We start from the raw sequence: 14,218 nt of genomic DNA, 5'->3' as shown, positions 1-14,218 counted from the left end.
CGCTTAATTATCTATATATATACTTTAAACAATAAAAACCTATTCTTAATTATTAAACTATTTCGTACAAAGCTTTTTATAATAATTAAAAGTTATAATAACCTTTACGTATAAAAATATTCTTATTAAAAAGCCCGTTTTATTAAAATTATAAATATCATAATTATATATTCCGTATTTCGTAATCGTATTTTATATAAAAATAAACTAAGTTTAAATAATTATAAGATCCTTAGTTAATACTTTTTAATAATTAATTTTATATTAAAAACACGTCTTTAGTTATAATTAACGTTATATAAAGTTCTTTACTTATTGCGGTTTAATATACGTTATATCGTATTTAGTAAAAAAGTAATCGGCTATATTTTATACGTTATTAAATTATAATAAAATCCTTAATTAATTAAGTTAATAATTTATTCAAAAATTATGGTTTTTTTTAAAAAAGTTATTTTTTTTTAAATTCGTACGAGTTTTATATTAAGGTAATAAATTAATACGTCGGTTATAAAATATTATTTTTAAAATATTATAAATAAAAGTTATTTTTTATATAAATAAATTTAGGTCTTTTTTAATAATTTAAAATATAAAGATAATACGATTTTTATTTAAAAAAGAATTTATAATCGTACGTAAAGAAAAATAGTTATTAAGATAGAAAATATAAAAAAAAAAGAAAGTAGGTAACTCGCTATAATAAGCGACTCGCTATATATATACGTTATACGTAATACATATTTTAATAAAACTACCTTTTATTAAAAAAAAGAAATTATAAAAATATTATTTATAGCCACGGCTAGTTTAATTATTAAAAATATTTAAAAACTTATAAATATTATAAGTACGGTTTTTAAACTTTTAAGCGTTTTAAATATAAATAAAAACGAGCTTATTTAAATAACTATTAAATTTAAAATACTTATTTAATTAATTTAAACCGTAGTCCGTATATTAAAAAACGTCGAAACGTTTAAAATAGTTTTAAAAAAAAAGAAATTAATAACCCTTAAATAAACCCTTAATATTAAAAATATATCGATAATTATAAATAAAAAACCGATTATTACGGAATTTAAAAGCTTAAGAACTATATTATAAAACGTATAAATAGTTAATAATTTAAAAATAATATTTAATAATAATAATAAAGCCGAGTATTTAGATTTAATATTATAAAAAAGGCAGGGCGGACCGGAGGCGTAATTATTAATATTATTTTAATAAACTATATTAAAAAAAAAGCGAAGAGGGATAATAAAAATTTATAAGCCGCTTATATATAAAAGCGTACGGACTTAAAAAACGATAATAAATTTTATAATTATATATAATTTCCTTAAATAATTAAAAGATATAAAAAACGGACTTCTAAATAACTTAAATTAAAATCTTTTATAAATTTACTTTTTTAATTAAAAAATACGATATTATAACTATAATTTTATATACCGTATACTTTATAAAATATTATAAACTATAATATAAAATAATTAAATTAAATATAATACGATTATTAACTAAAAAGTAAGATATATTAATAATCTTTTAAAAACTTTAAAAAGTTAAAAAGAACTTTTTAAATTTTTAAATTATTTATAAAAGCCTTTTATTAAAGTAGTTTATAAAAAACTAAAAAAAAAAAGAAATTTAAATAGTTATTAACTATTTAAAAGCGCGTACGAAGCTATTTTTATTAAAATAAGTATTTATATATAAGCTTGATTAATATAATAAATTTAAACGTTATAAAGCGCGGATCTATATTCATAACGATTTATAATTAATTACGATTTATAATATATATATAATAACGCTTATAGTTAAGACTTTTAAATTAATAATAGCTTTAATAGCGTAATTTAATTTAAAATTATTTTAATACGATATTATAAACGCCTTCCTAAACGCAGAAGTTAATAAATATAACGAATTAATTATTTATAAATTTTTAAATAAATTTAAAATCGATAGGAAATATATTTAATTTAAAAGAGCTTTATATAAACTTCGCGACGCGTTTTATTTATAATATAAAACGTTTTTAAATATATTTAAAAGCTTAGGCTTATTTTTAATAACTAAAAATCTTTATATATATTAAAATCCGAACTATAAAATTATTATTATTTTTTATATAAACGATATTTTTATATTTTTTTATAAAAATTATAAGTAGTACGCGGCTATTATTATTAATATTATAAAAATAATATATAAATTATAAAATAAAGGATTTAAAAAATATTATTTAAGAATTCGGATTATATAAAATAAAAAAAATAAAAAGATCTATTTTATATATAATATTTATATAAAAAATATAATTAAAAAGTTCGATTTTATAAATAATATTTATTTAGTTACGTTATTATTTATAAACGATTTAAAAATATATAAAAACTAATTAATATTTATATAAACGAAAGTATATTAAAAAAAAATAAAATCGGTTTTTTATATTTTAATATTAATACGTTTAGATTATATATAAACGGTCTTACTATTATTTAAACATTTTAAAAACCTAAATCTTAAATATTTTTAAATAGTAAATTAAATTATTAAATATTTATATAAAATACGCTATTTAGCGATTTATTACGGCGTATAAAAAAGTAAAATAAATTAAGAATTTAATTATAACCTACCTTTATTTATAACCGGCGATACCTTTTTTATAAATAATAAAGTTATAAAAAAGTCGTTATAAAAATATATTATAATACTTTTTAATAATTTAATTTAATAAAAAGCGTTTAAATAATTAATAATAACGACCTTTATAACTAAAATAAAACTTTTTTATTTATAAAAAACTATTAAAAAAATAATAGCGTTACGAAGATTTTTTTATAACCTTATATTTAATTTAAAAACCCTTTATATAGTTTATTATAATAATAAATAGATAATTAAATTAATTATAATAAATATAAAAAAGGTTTTTATACGCCTATACTATATAAATATTTAAAATATATAGCTTTATTAAAAGTACGCTATTAGTTATTTAAAAATCGAATATATAATTATAAAAAATATATTAATAAACGGTCTTATAAAGAACTTAATTAAAAAGAAATTTTTAAGTTTTAAAGCTTATTTAAATCTAATAAACGTATAAAAAATAATTATAAAGAAGATATAAGTATAGGAAATTAATAATTTAATTATAACCCGAACCTTAAAGGGCGCTTATTAAAAAATAACTTACCTTATAAGGCTATATTAAATAAAAATTAACTATCCTATAAGGTTATATTAAAAAAAAAATAATAAAAACGAAAATAATAGCCCCGGAGGGCGTACTTAACTACTATTATTAATAACGGCGTAAATAAAAAATCTCTTTTTTAATAATATTAAAAATATAACGGCCCTTAATAATAAAACTAATAAATATATAAAAGCGTTATTATTATTATTTTATTAAAAAGAACCGCTTATAATAATAGGCTTAGCCTTTTTTTTAACTTTTTTAAAAACGGGAGAGGACTTAAAACCTTTAGCTTTATAAATAATAAAATAAGTATAGGTAAGAATTTAATATTATTAATTAAAAGTTTATAAAACGGATTTTTAAAAACTTATATAAGAGTTAATAAGGGGGTCGTTAATTAAAAAACTTATTAAATAAACTATAAAAAGGCAGATATTAAATAAAATAATAATATAATTACGACCGTTTTAAAAATATTCGGCGTATTTATTTTTAATATAAAAGGCCTTTTTTATAATAATAAAATATATATAATACGCTCCAATGCTTTTATTAAACTTTATTAAAATAAAATAAAAGATATAAAAAATAGGATTTAAAATATTAAGCTTTTTTTTTTTATTTTTTTTATTATAATAGCTTTATTTTTAATTTTATTTTTAAATATAATTATAAATAAAGCCGTACCGATTTTAAATTTAACCAGGGATTTAGTTATTTTAATAAAAATAATATAAATATTAATTTCTTTTTTTTTATAAATTATTTAAATATATTAAAAATAATATTTTAAAAAATTTAAAAAAAAGAAAATTTATAAGCCTTAGTAACGGCCTTTTTAAAAGCGTTATTAAAAATAGCTTTACGGCTCGCTTTCTCAGCCTATTATTTAAATTATTAATATAAAAGCTTTTTTTTTTTTAAAATTAATAAGGTAAAGGTTATTAAAAGTTTATAATTTTTTTTTTTAAATTTCCTTTTTAGGGTCCTTAAGGCCTTTATTAACAAGCTTATTAACCTTTTTTTTAATAACGGCCTTAGCGGCGGCGTCGGCGGCTTTTTTAACAGTAGCGGCGTTAATAATATATTTAATAACGGCGGCGGCGTAAATAATAGCTTTTTTAGACTTAGCGGCGCAGGCGGCTTAAGCGCGCTCGGCAGTACCTTTTTTAATAGGGGTAGTGCCGGCTATTATATATATATATATATTTATATATATATATATATATATTTAATTACTATATTATAATCTATTAGCGTTAAAAAAAGGTTATGTAAAGTTAAAAACTAATTTAAAAAACTTATAAAAACGACTTACGAAAAACTTAAAAAAAACAAGAAATTTAATAAAAAGGTAGGTAATAAAAAAGGGTATTTTTATTATTTACTAGCCCGTTTAAATAATAACTTAACGACCGACCTTACGATAATTTATTTACTAATAAATATATATAATAATAATAATAACGCGCTTATAAAAATATATTATAACGCTATTATTTATAAAATAATATAGGATTACTATTTTTAATAAATTCTTTTTATTAAACTTATTTTGTTTTATTAATTATTTTTATATTTATTTAAAAAGGATATAAAAAGGATTTATATATACGATTTAATTACGAATAGCTTTATAATTAGGGGGGTATATTATAAAAGGTTTAGTATATAATTATATATAGTTAAGGTAGTACCCGCTTAAGTACGCTTACTAACCTACTTTTTAAGCGCTTTTAAACGGTATATTTATTTAATCGGTTTATAGAATATTTTCGAAAAAAGATAAGTATTTTAGATTATAAGAACTACGTTTCTATGCTCCTAGCCTATAATAAGTTTTTAAATATATTTAAAAACGTTTTATATTATAAATAAAGTACGTTATAAAGTTTATATAAAGCTTTTTTAAATTAAATATATTTCTTATTAATTTTAAATTTATTTAAAAGTTTATAAATAATTAGTTCGTTGTATTTATTAATTTTTACGTTTAGGAAAGCATTTATAATATTATATTAAAATAATTTTAAATCGAATTACATTATTAAAATTATTATTAATTTAAAAGTTTTAATTATAAATATTATTATATATATATTATAAATCGTAACTAATTATAAATCGTTATAAATAAAAATCCGCGCTTTATAATATTTAAATTTATTATATTAATTAAGTTTATATATAAATATTTATTTTAATAAAAATAGTTTTATATACGCTTTTAAATAATTAATAACTATTTAAGTTTTTTTTTTTTTAACTTTTTTAATTCTTTATAAGCTATTTTAATTAAAACTCTTATAAATAATTTAAAAATTTAAAAAGTTTTTTTTAGCTTTTTAAAGCTTTTAAAAGATTATTAATATATAAAATTTTTTAATTAATAATCGTATTATATTTAATTTAATTATTTTATATTATAACTTATAATATTTTATAAAGTATATAGTATATAAGATTATAATTATAATATCGTATTTTTTAATTAAAAAAGTAAGTTTATAAAAAATCTTAACTTAGGCCGTTTAAAAATCCGTTTTTTATATTTTTTAATTATTTAGCGAAATTATATATAATTATAAAATTTATTATCGTTTTTTAAATCTATATATTTTTATATATAAATAGTTTATATATTTTTATTATCCTTTTTCGTTTTTTTTTTAATATAGTTTATTAAGGTAATATTAATAATTATATTTTTAACCCGTTCGGCCTTTTTTATAATATAAAATTTAAGTACTCGGCTTTATTATTATTATTAAATATTATTTTTAAATTATTAACTATTAATACGTTTTATAATATAGTGCTTAAGTTTTTAAATTTTATAATAATTAGTTTTTTATTTATAATTATTAGTATATTTTCGGTATTAAAAGTTTATTTAAAGGTTATTAATCTTTTTTTTTAAAGAATTATTTTAAGTATTTCGATATTTTTTAATATAAAAAATTATAATTTAAATTAATTAAATAAATATTTTAAATTTAATAGTTTTTTAAATAAGCTTATTTTTATTTATTTTTAAAACGCTTAAGAGCTTAAAAATAATATTTATAATATTTACAAACTTTTAAATATTATTAATAATTAAATTAATTATAATTATAAATAGTATTTCCGTAATATTTTTTTTAAATAAAAAATAATTTTATTAAAATATATATTATATATAATTATTATTTATTTAAATATAAAAACTTAAATTTTATATAAATTATAAATATTTATTATATATTTAACAAAATATTTAATATATTTTTATAAAAATATTTTATAATATTTTTTTTTAATTTTCTTTTTATAATTTTTTAAAAATAAATAAATTTTATAATCGTAAATATAAAAGGTTTTTTAATATAAATATAAGTTTTAAATTATTTAATAAATAAATTTAAGTATTTATTATTTAAAATACTATTTAAATTATTTTCTTTTATTTAATTAAGTAATTTTTAAATTATATTTTAATATAATAAGATATTATAAAAGAATATTTTTATTAATATATATTTATTTTATAAGCTTTTTAAAAGTTTAATTATTAATTTATTTTAATATTTTTAATAATTACTTTTTTTTTTATATATTTATTCCCTTTTATTAATTTTTTTATATATATAAAAAAAAGCTTAAAATTAATCTTTTTATTTTTTATTTATATTTAAAATAAAGCTTTTTATTGTATAATAATTATTATTTTTTATTATTTATATAGATTTTATAAATTATTAAGCTTTTTTAATAATATATTTAAAATTTTAAAATTTTATAATTTTAAAAACTAATTTTATTTATTTATTTTTTAAAGAAATTTAAAAAGCTTTATAAAATATTTTTTTTAATTATAAATAATTAAAAATAATTTTTAAAAACTTTTAAAAAATAAAAAAAGTTTTGAAATATATAATAATACGGTTTTAAAATTTAATTTTGTAAAAAAGATTTAAAAATTATTTTTTATATATATATAAAAATATAATATTTATATTTATTTTTAATAATCTTTTTATATCTTTTTTTTAAATATTATAAATTAAATTTTAAAAAGCTTTTAATTTTTAATAATTAATTTAAAAATTTAAAATTATTATATTATTTATTTTATTTATATAAATAATATTAAAATTAAATTTATAATATAATAAAATATTAAATTAAACCGTTATTATAAAATATAAAAAGCTTATTAATATTAAAAAACAAGCTATAAAATAATAAATAATAAATTTATATTATAAAAAATAAAGGGTTTTTTCTTTAAATAATTAAATTATTATTATATTTTTATTTATATTTTTAAAATATAAATCGTATTAATATTATAATATTAAATTTTAATTTTTAATAAATGTATTTTAAAACCGATATTAATATAAAAACTTTTTATAATAGTAACGTTTTTTAAAATAAGGTTTTTAATATTAAAATTCTTTTTATTATAAAAAGCTTTTTTAAAAACTTTAATATTTATTTTTATAATATAAATATAAATAATACCCGTTTTTATAAAAAGATTCTTTAAATAAAATTTATAAAAACTCTTTTTTAATAAAGTTTTATTATTAATTAAATAATATTCTTTATAACTATTATAAACTATATTATTTAATAAAATATAAGACTTTTTAAAAAATATTAAAAATATTAAAAAGTTTATAAAACCGTTTTTTTATAGTTTTTTATTATTATTAAAAATAATAATTATTATAACGTTTTTAAAATAGGTTTTTAAATAAGTTTTATTATTTTTTTAATTTTTTTAATATACGTTTTTAATATTATTAATTAATTCTGTTTTTTTTTAAATTTTTAATATAAATATAATTAAAAATTAATAATATAATTTAATTTTTTATTTTAACTATTTTTTTATTTATAAGTTGTTTTATATATTTAAATATTTTTATAGAAGTTTTTTAAACTTTTTTATAATTTTATAAAAATTAATAATAATTTATTTTATATAAATAAGTTTTAAATATCGTTTTTCAATTATTAAATTTATTTAAATACTTTTTAAAAATAATAAAAAGATTAAGATCTTTATTATTATTTTTTAAAAATTAAGTTTTTTAATAAAAGATTTTAAATATTTATTTATATTTTTTTTAAAATTAAAATAAATATTTAAGACTTTTATTTATAATAAATTTATTAAATATTTAAATTATTTATATCGATATAAAATAAATTTTAATAATTTTAAAAAGCTTTTTTTTATTGAAACTTTTTAAATTTTAAATATATTATAAATTTAAAATCGTTTATATATTTTATATTAATTAAAATATTAAATAATTAAAAAAACGTTATTTTAAAAAGTTTTAAAAAATACGTTATTATATTTTTTATAAATTATTATAAAAATCGTAAATTTAAAAAATATTAAATTATATTTTAATATATATAAAAACTTTTAAAAATTATTTTTATTTTTATATAAAAGTTTTATTTAAATATTTATAAATCTTTATAAATTAATTATTTAAAAAATAAAAGATTTAATTATATAATAGCTCGTTATAGTCGTTATCTATATTTAATTTTAATTAATATAATTTTTAATAAATTATTTATATTTACTTTTAATATTATTAAATTTAATAAAATATAATTTTATAAACTTATTAATTATAAAAATTTAAACTTAAACGACTTTATCGTTATTAAATATTTAAATTTTATTTTTATTATTATTATTCTTTTAAATAATTAATTATTTATAATAATTATCTTTTAATTTAATAATATACTCAGCGATTAATTTAATAAAGTTAAGTTTTTTTAATAATTATATATCGTTATTATTAACGTTTTTTATATTTAAATTAATAAGATTTTAAATAAATACGCTTTTTATACGTATTTAAAAGTTTATATATTAAATTAATTAATCTATTTTTATATTAAAAATTTAATTATTATTAAATATAAAAAGTTAAATAGTTATTAATATTATTAATAAGCGTTTTATGTTTTTATAAATTTTAAAATAATAAAAATACTCGTCCGTTTTTATATTTTAAAAAAAAGGTTTATAAGAGTTAAATTTATAATTATTATAAATTAAAAATATAAAAATATAGTTTTTATAATTTAAAATATTTATCTTTTTAAAAGGAGTTTTTATAAATTAATTAAATAGATATATTATTTAAAGGCGTTTAAGAAATAGATTAGTAAGTGTATTTAAGTAGGTATTATTTTAGCTATACGTAGCTATGCGCTGGACCTTTTGTAATAAAATTAAAATTAAAATTAAAAATCATAAACGTCATAATAAATATTAATAAGATAATAAAATTTAAAAATAAAGTTTTAAATTTCTTAAATTCTATTTAATAATATATAAAGAAATACGCTAATGAATTAAAAATTAAAAAGGATTACTTTTCAAAATAGGGGATAATATATACTTTCTTTATTATAATATTAAAATAAAGTAATTAAATAATAAATTAAATTATAAAAAAATAAGCTTTTTTAAAATTGTTAAGAAAGTTTTATTAATTAGTTTTAAATTAAAACTTTTAAATACAATACAATACTATTTAGTTTTTTATATTTTATTTTTTAAATTAGTATTTAAAAATCTATATATTAAGAATCATATTATTATTAAATTTAATAAATTAAAATACGAGGTTAAATATATTATTAACTACCGAGTTTAAAAAAGAATATAAAAATATTGTATTAAATAAAAAGATTATAAATATAAAGATTATATATAGAAACCCGTTATAAACTTTTAAAACTCTTAATAACTTTTTAAAAATTATTAAAAAACTGAATTAATAATTTTAAAAACGCGAACTTATTATTAAATTTAAATAAAAATTACTTTATATTATTAAAAGCTTATATAAATTATAATTATTTAACTATTTTATGTTTATATATATTTAATATAAATTTTAAAATATCGGATTTATTTATTTTTTATATTTTTTAGAAAAAAAGTTTTAATTTAATAATCTTATATTAAGTTTCAAGACTTTTTAACATAAAATAAATAATTAATAATAATCGTTATTAGTAATTAAAAACGGGCTAACTTTTATAAGGTTTTAAAAGTTTTTTACCTATTTCTTTTTTCTTTTTTATTTTAGTTTTCTTATTAAATATTAAATTTTTGAATTATAAATTATTAATTATTATAATATCGCAGGAGGTCTAGCGCACAGCTACGTATAATTAAAGTAATACCTATTTAAATACGCCTATTAATTTATTTCTTAAGCGCCTTTAAACAGTATATTTATTTAATTAATTTATAAAATATCTTTTTAAAAAAATAAATATTTTAAATTATAAAAACTACGTTTTTACGCTCTTAACTTATAATAATTATAAACTTAATTTTTATAAACTTTTCTTTTAAAATATAAAAACGGATAAGTATTTTTATTATTTTAAAATTTATAAAAATATAAAACACTTATTAATAATATTAATAACCGTTTAATTTTTTATATTTAATAATAATTAATATTTTAATATAAAAATAAACTAACGAATTTAATATATTAATTTTTAAATATATATAAAAAACGTATTTATTTAAAATTTTATTAATTTAAATATAAAAAACGTTAATAATAATAATATATAATTATTAAAAAAACTAAATTTTATTAAATTAATCGCTAAGCGTATTATTAAATTAAAAAATAATTATTATAAATAATTAATTATTTTAAAAAATAATAATAATAAAAGCGAAATTTAAATATTTAATAATAATAAAATCGATTAAATTTAAATTCTTTTAATTAATAAACTTATAAAACTATATTTTATTAAATTTAATAATATTAAAAACGAATATAAACGACTTATTAAAAATTATATTAATTAAAACGAAATATAAATGACGATTATAATAAACTATTAAATAATTAAATCTTTGATTTTTTAAATAATTAATTTATAAAAGTTTATAAATATTTAAATAAAATTCTTATATAAAAATAAATTAATTTTAAAAAATTTATATATAAATTAAAACGTAATTTAATATTTTTTAACTTTATAACTTTTTTAATAATTTATAAAAAATATAATAACGTATTTTTTAAAACTTTTTAAAATAACGTTTTTTTAATTATTTAATATTTTAATTAATATAAATATATAAATAATTTTAAATTTATAATATATTTAAAATTTAAAGAATTTTAATAATAAAAAGCTTTTTAAAACTATTAAAACCGATTTTATATTGATTTAAATAATATAAATATTTAATAAATTTATTATAAATAAAAGTTTTAAATATTTTATTTTAATTTTAAAAAAATATAAATAAATATTTAAAATTCTTTTTAAAAAAATTATTTTTTAAAAAGTAATAATAAAGGCTTTAACTTTTTTATTATTTTTAAAAAACGTTTAAATAAATTTAATAATTAAAAATAATATTTAAAATTTATTTATATAAAATAATTATTATTTATTTTTATAAAATTATAAAGAATTTTAAAAAGCTTTTATAAAAACGTTTAAATATATAAAAAAGCTTATAAATAAAAAAATAATTAAAATAAAAAATCGAATTATATTATTAATTTTTAATTATATTTAAATTAAATATTTTATAAAAAGTTAATTAATTAATAATATTAACAATACATATTAAAAGAATTAAAAAAATAATAAAACTTATTTAAAAAATTATTTTAAAAAAATCATAATAATTATTCTTTTTAATAATAATAAGAAACTTTAAAAAAACGGTTTTATAAATTTTTTATTATTTTTAATATTTTTAAAAAATATTATATTTTATTAAATAATATAGTTTATAATAATTATAAAATATGTTATTTAACTAATATTAAAACTTTATTAAAAAAAGTTTTTATAAATTTTATTTAAAAAAGCTTTTATAAAAATAAATATTATTTATATTAATATTACAAAAATAAATATTAAAATTTTTAAAAAAGCTTTTTATAATAAAATAAATTTTAATACTAAAAGTTTTATTTTAAAAAACGTTATTATTATAAAAAGGTTTTATATTAATATTATTTTTAAAATATATTTATTAAAAATTAAAAATTAATATTATAGTTTTAATATAATTTTATATTTTAGAAATATAAATAAAAAGATAATAATAATTTAACTATTTAAAAAAAATTTTTTATTTATTTTAATATTAATTTATTATTTATTATTTTATAATCTATTTTTTGATATTAATAAGCTTTTTATATTTTATAATAATAGTTTAATTTAATATTTTATTATATTATAAACCTAATTATAATATTATTTATATAAATAAAATAAATAATATAATAATTTAATATTTTTAAATTAATTATTTAAAATTAAACACTTTTTAAAATTTAATTTATAATATTTAAAAAATAAATATAAAAGAATTATTAAAAATAAAATATAATTATTATATCTTTATATATATAAAAAATAATTTTTAAATCTTTTTTAAAAAATTAAATTTTAAAATTATATTACTATATATTTTAAAACCTTTTTAATTTTTAAAAACTTTTAAAACTTTTTTAATTTTTAAAAACTTTTAAAATTCTTTTTTATTATTTATAATTAAAAATAAGTGTTTTATAAAGCTTTTTAAGTTTTTTTAAAAAAAATAAATAAAATTAATTTTTAAAATTATAAAATTTTAAATATATTATTAAAAAAGCTTAATAATTTATAAAATTTATATAAATAATAAAAAAATAATAATCGTTATATATAAAAAAAACCTTATTTTAAATATAAATAAAAAATAAAAAAATCGATTTTAAGTTTTTTTATATATATAAAAAAGAATTAATAAAAGGAAATATATAAAAAAAAAGTAATTATTAAAAGTATTAAAATGAATTAATAATTAAACTTTTAAAAAACTTATAAATAAATATATATTAATAAAAATATTCTTTTAAAATATTTATTATATTAAAATATAATTTAAAAATCATTTAATTAAATAAAAAAAAGTAATTTAAATAATATTTTAAATAATAAATATTTAAATTTATTTATAAAATAATTTAAAACTTATATTTATATTAAAAAAACTTTTTATATTTATAATTATAAAATTTATTTATTTTTAAAAGATTATAAAAAGAAATAAAAAAATATTATTATAAAATATTTCCGTAAGAATATATTAAATATTTTATTAAATATATAATAAATATTTATAATTTATATAAAATTTAAATTTTTATATTTAAATAAATATTAATTATAATTATAATTAATTTAATTATTTAAAATATTTAAAAATTTATAAATATTATAAATATTATTTTTAAGTTTTTAAATATTTTAAATATAAATAAAAGCGATTTTATTTAAAAAATTATTAAATTTAAAATATTTATTTAATTAATTTAAATCGTAGTCTTTATATTAAAAAACGTTAAAACGTTTAAAATAACTTTAAAAAAAAAGATTAATAACTTTTAAATAAACTTTTAATATTAAAAATATATCGATAATTATAAATAAAAAACGGATTATTATAGAATTTAAAAGCTTAAAAATTAAATTATAAAATACATAAATAGTTAATAATTTAAAAATAATATTTAATAATAATAATAAAGCCGAGCACCCGGATTTAATATAATAAAAAAAACTAAATAAACTAAAAGTATAATTATTAATATTATTTTAATAAATTATATTAAAAAAAAAGTAAAAAAAAATAATAAAAATATCTAAGCCGTTTATATATAAAAGCGTACGGATTTAAAAAATAATAATAAACTTTATAATTATATATAATTTCGCTAAGTAATTAAAAAATATAAAAAACGGATTTTGAAATAGTTTAAATTAAAATCTTTTATAAATTTACTTTTTTAATTAAAAAATATAATATTATAATTATAATCCTATATATTATATATTTTATAAAATATTATAAACTATAATATAAAATAATTAAGTTTAACGTAATATAATTATTAATTAAAAAGTAAT

At 11.5% G+C, this 14,218-nt stretch overlaps 2 protein-coding genes across 2 annotated transcripts; both read left to right on the top strand.

Annotated features, from left to right (window-relative positions):
- On the top strand, positions 1-390 carry CORC01_06600 (uncharacterized protein; the record flags this gene model as incomplete). The annotated part of the gene is made up of 2 exons (XM_022618240.1): positions 1-108; positions 289-390. Coding segments are annotated over 2 exons (210 nt in total), but the record flags the coding sequence as incomplete, so codon positions are not given.
- A 9,300-nt stretch (positions 391-9,690) lies between these two features.
- Positions 9,691-9,915, top strand: CORC01_06599 (uncharacterized protein; the record flags this gene model as incomplete). Its single annotated transcript, XM_022618239.1, has 1 exon — positions 9,691-9,915. A coding segment is annotated over one exon (225 nt), but the record flags the coding sequence as incomplete, so codon positions are not given.
- Between the last annotated feature and the right edge of the window lie 4,303 nt (positions 9,916-14,218).

Source organism: Colletotrichum orchidophilum (assembly GCF_001831195.1).
Source record: "Colletotrichum orchidophilum strain IMI 309357 chromosome Unknown Scaffold_50.1, whole genome shotgun sequence".
NCBI lineage: Eukaryota > Fungi > Ascomycota > Sordariomycetes > Glomerellales > Glomerellaceae > Colletotrichum > Colletotrichum orchidophilum.
The sequence above is the reverse complement of the archived record's forward strand: the minus strand, read 5'-3'. Positions and strand labels throughout refer to the sequence as shown.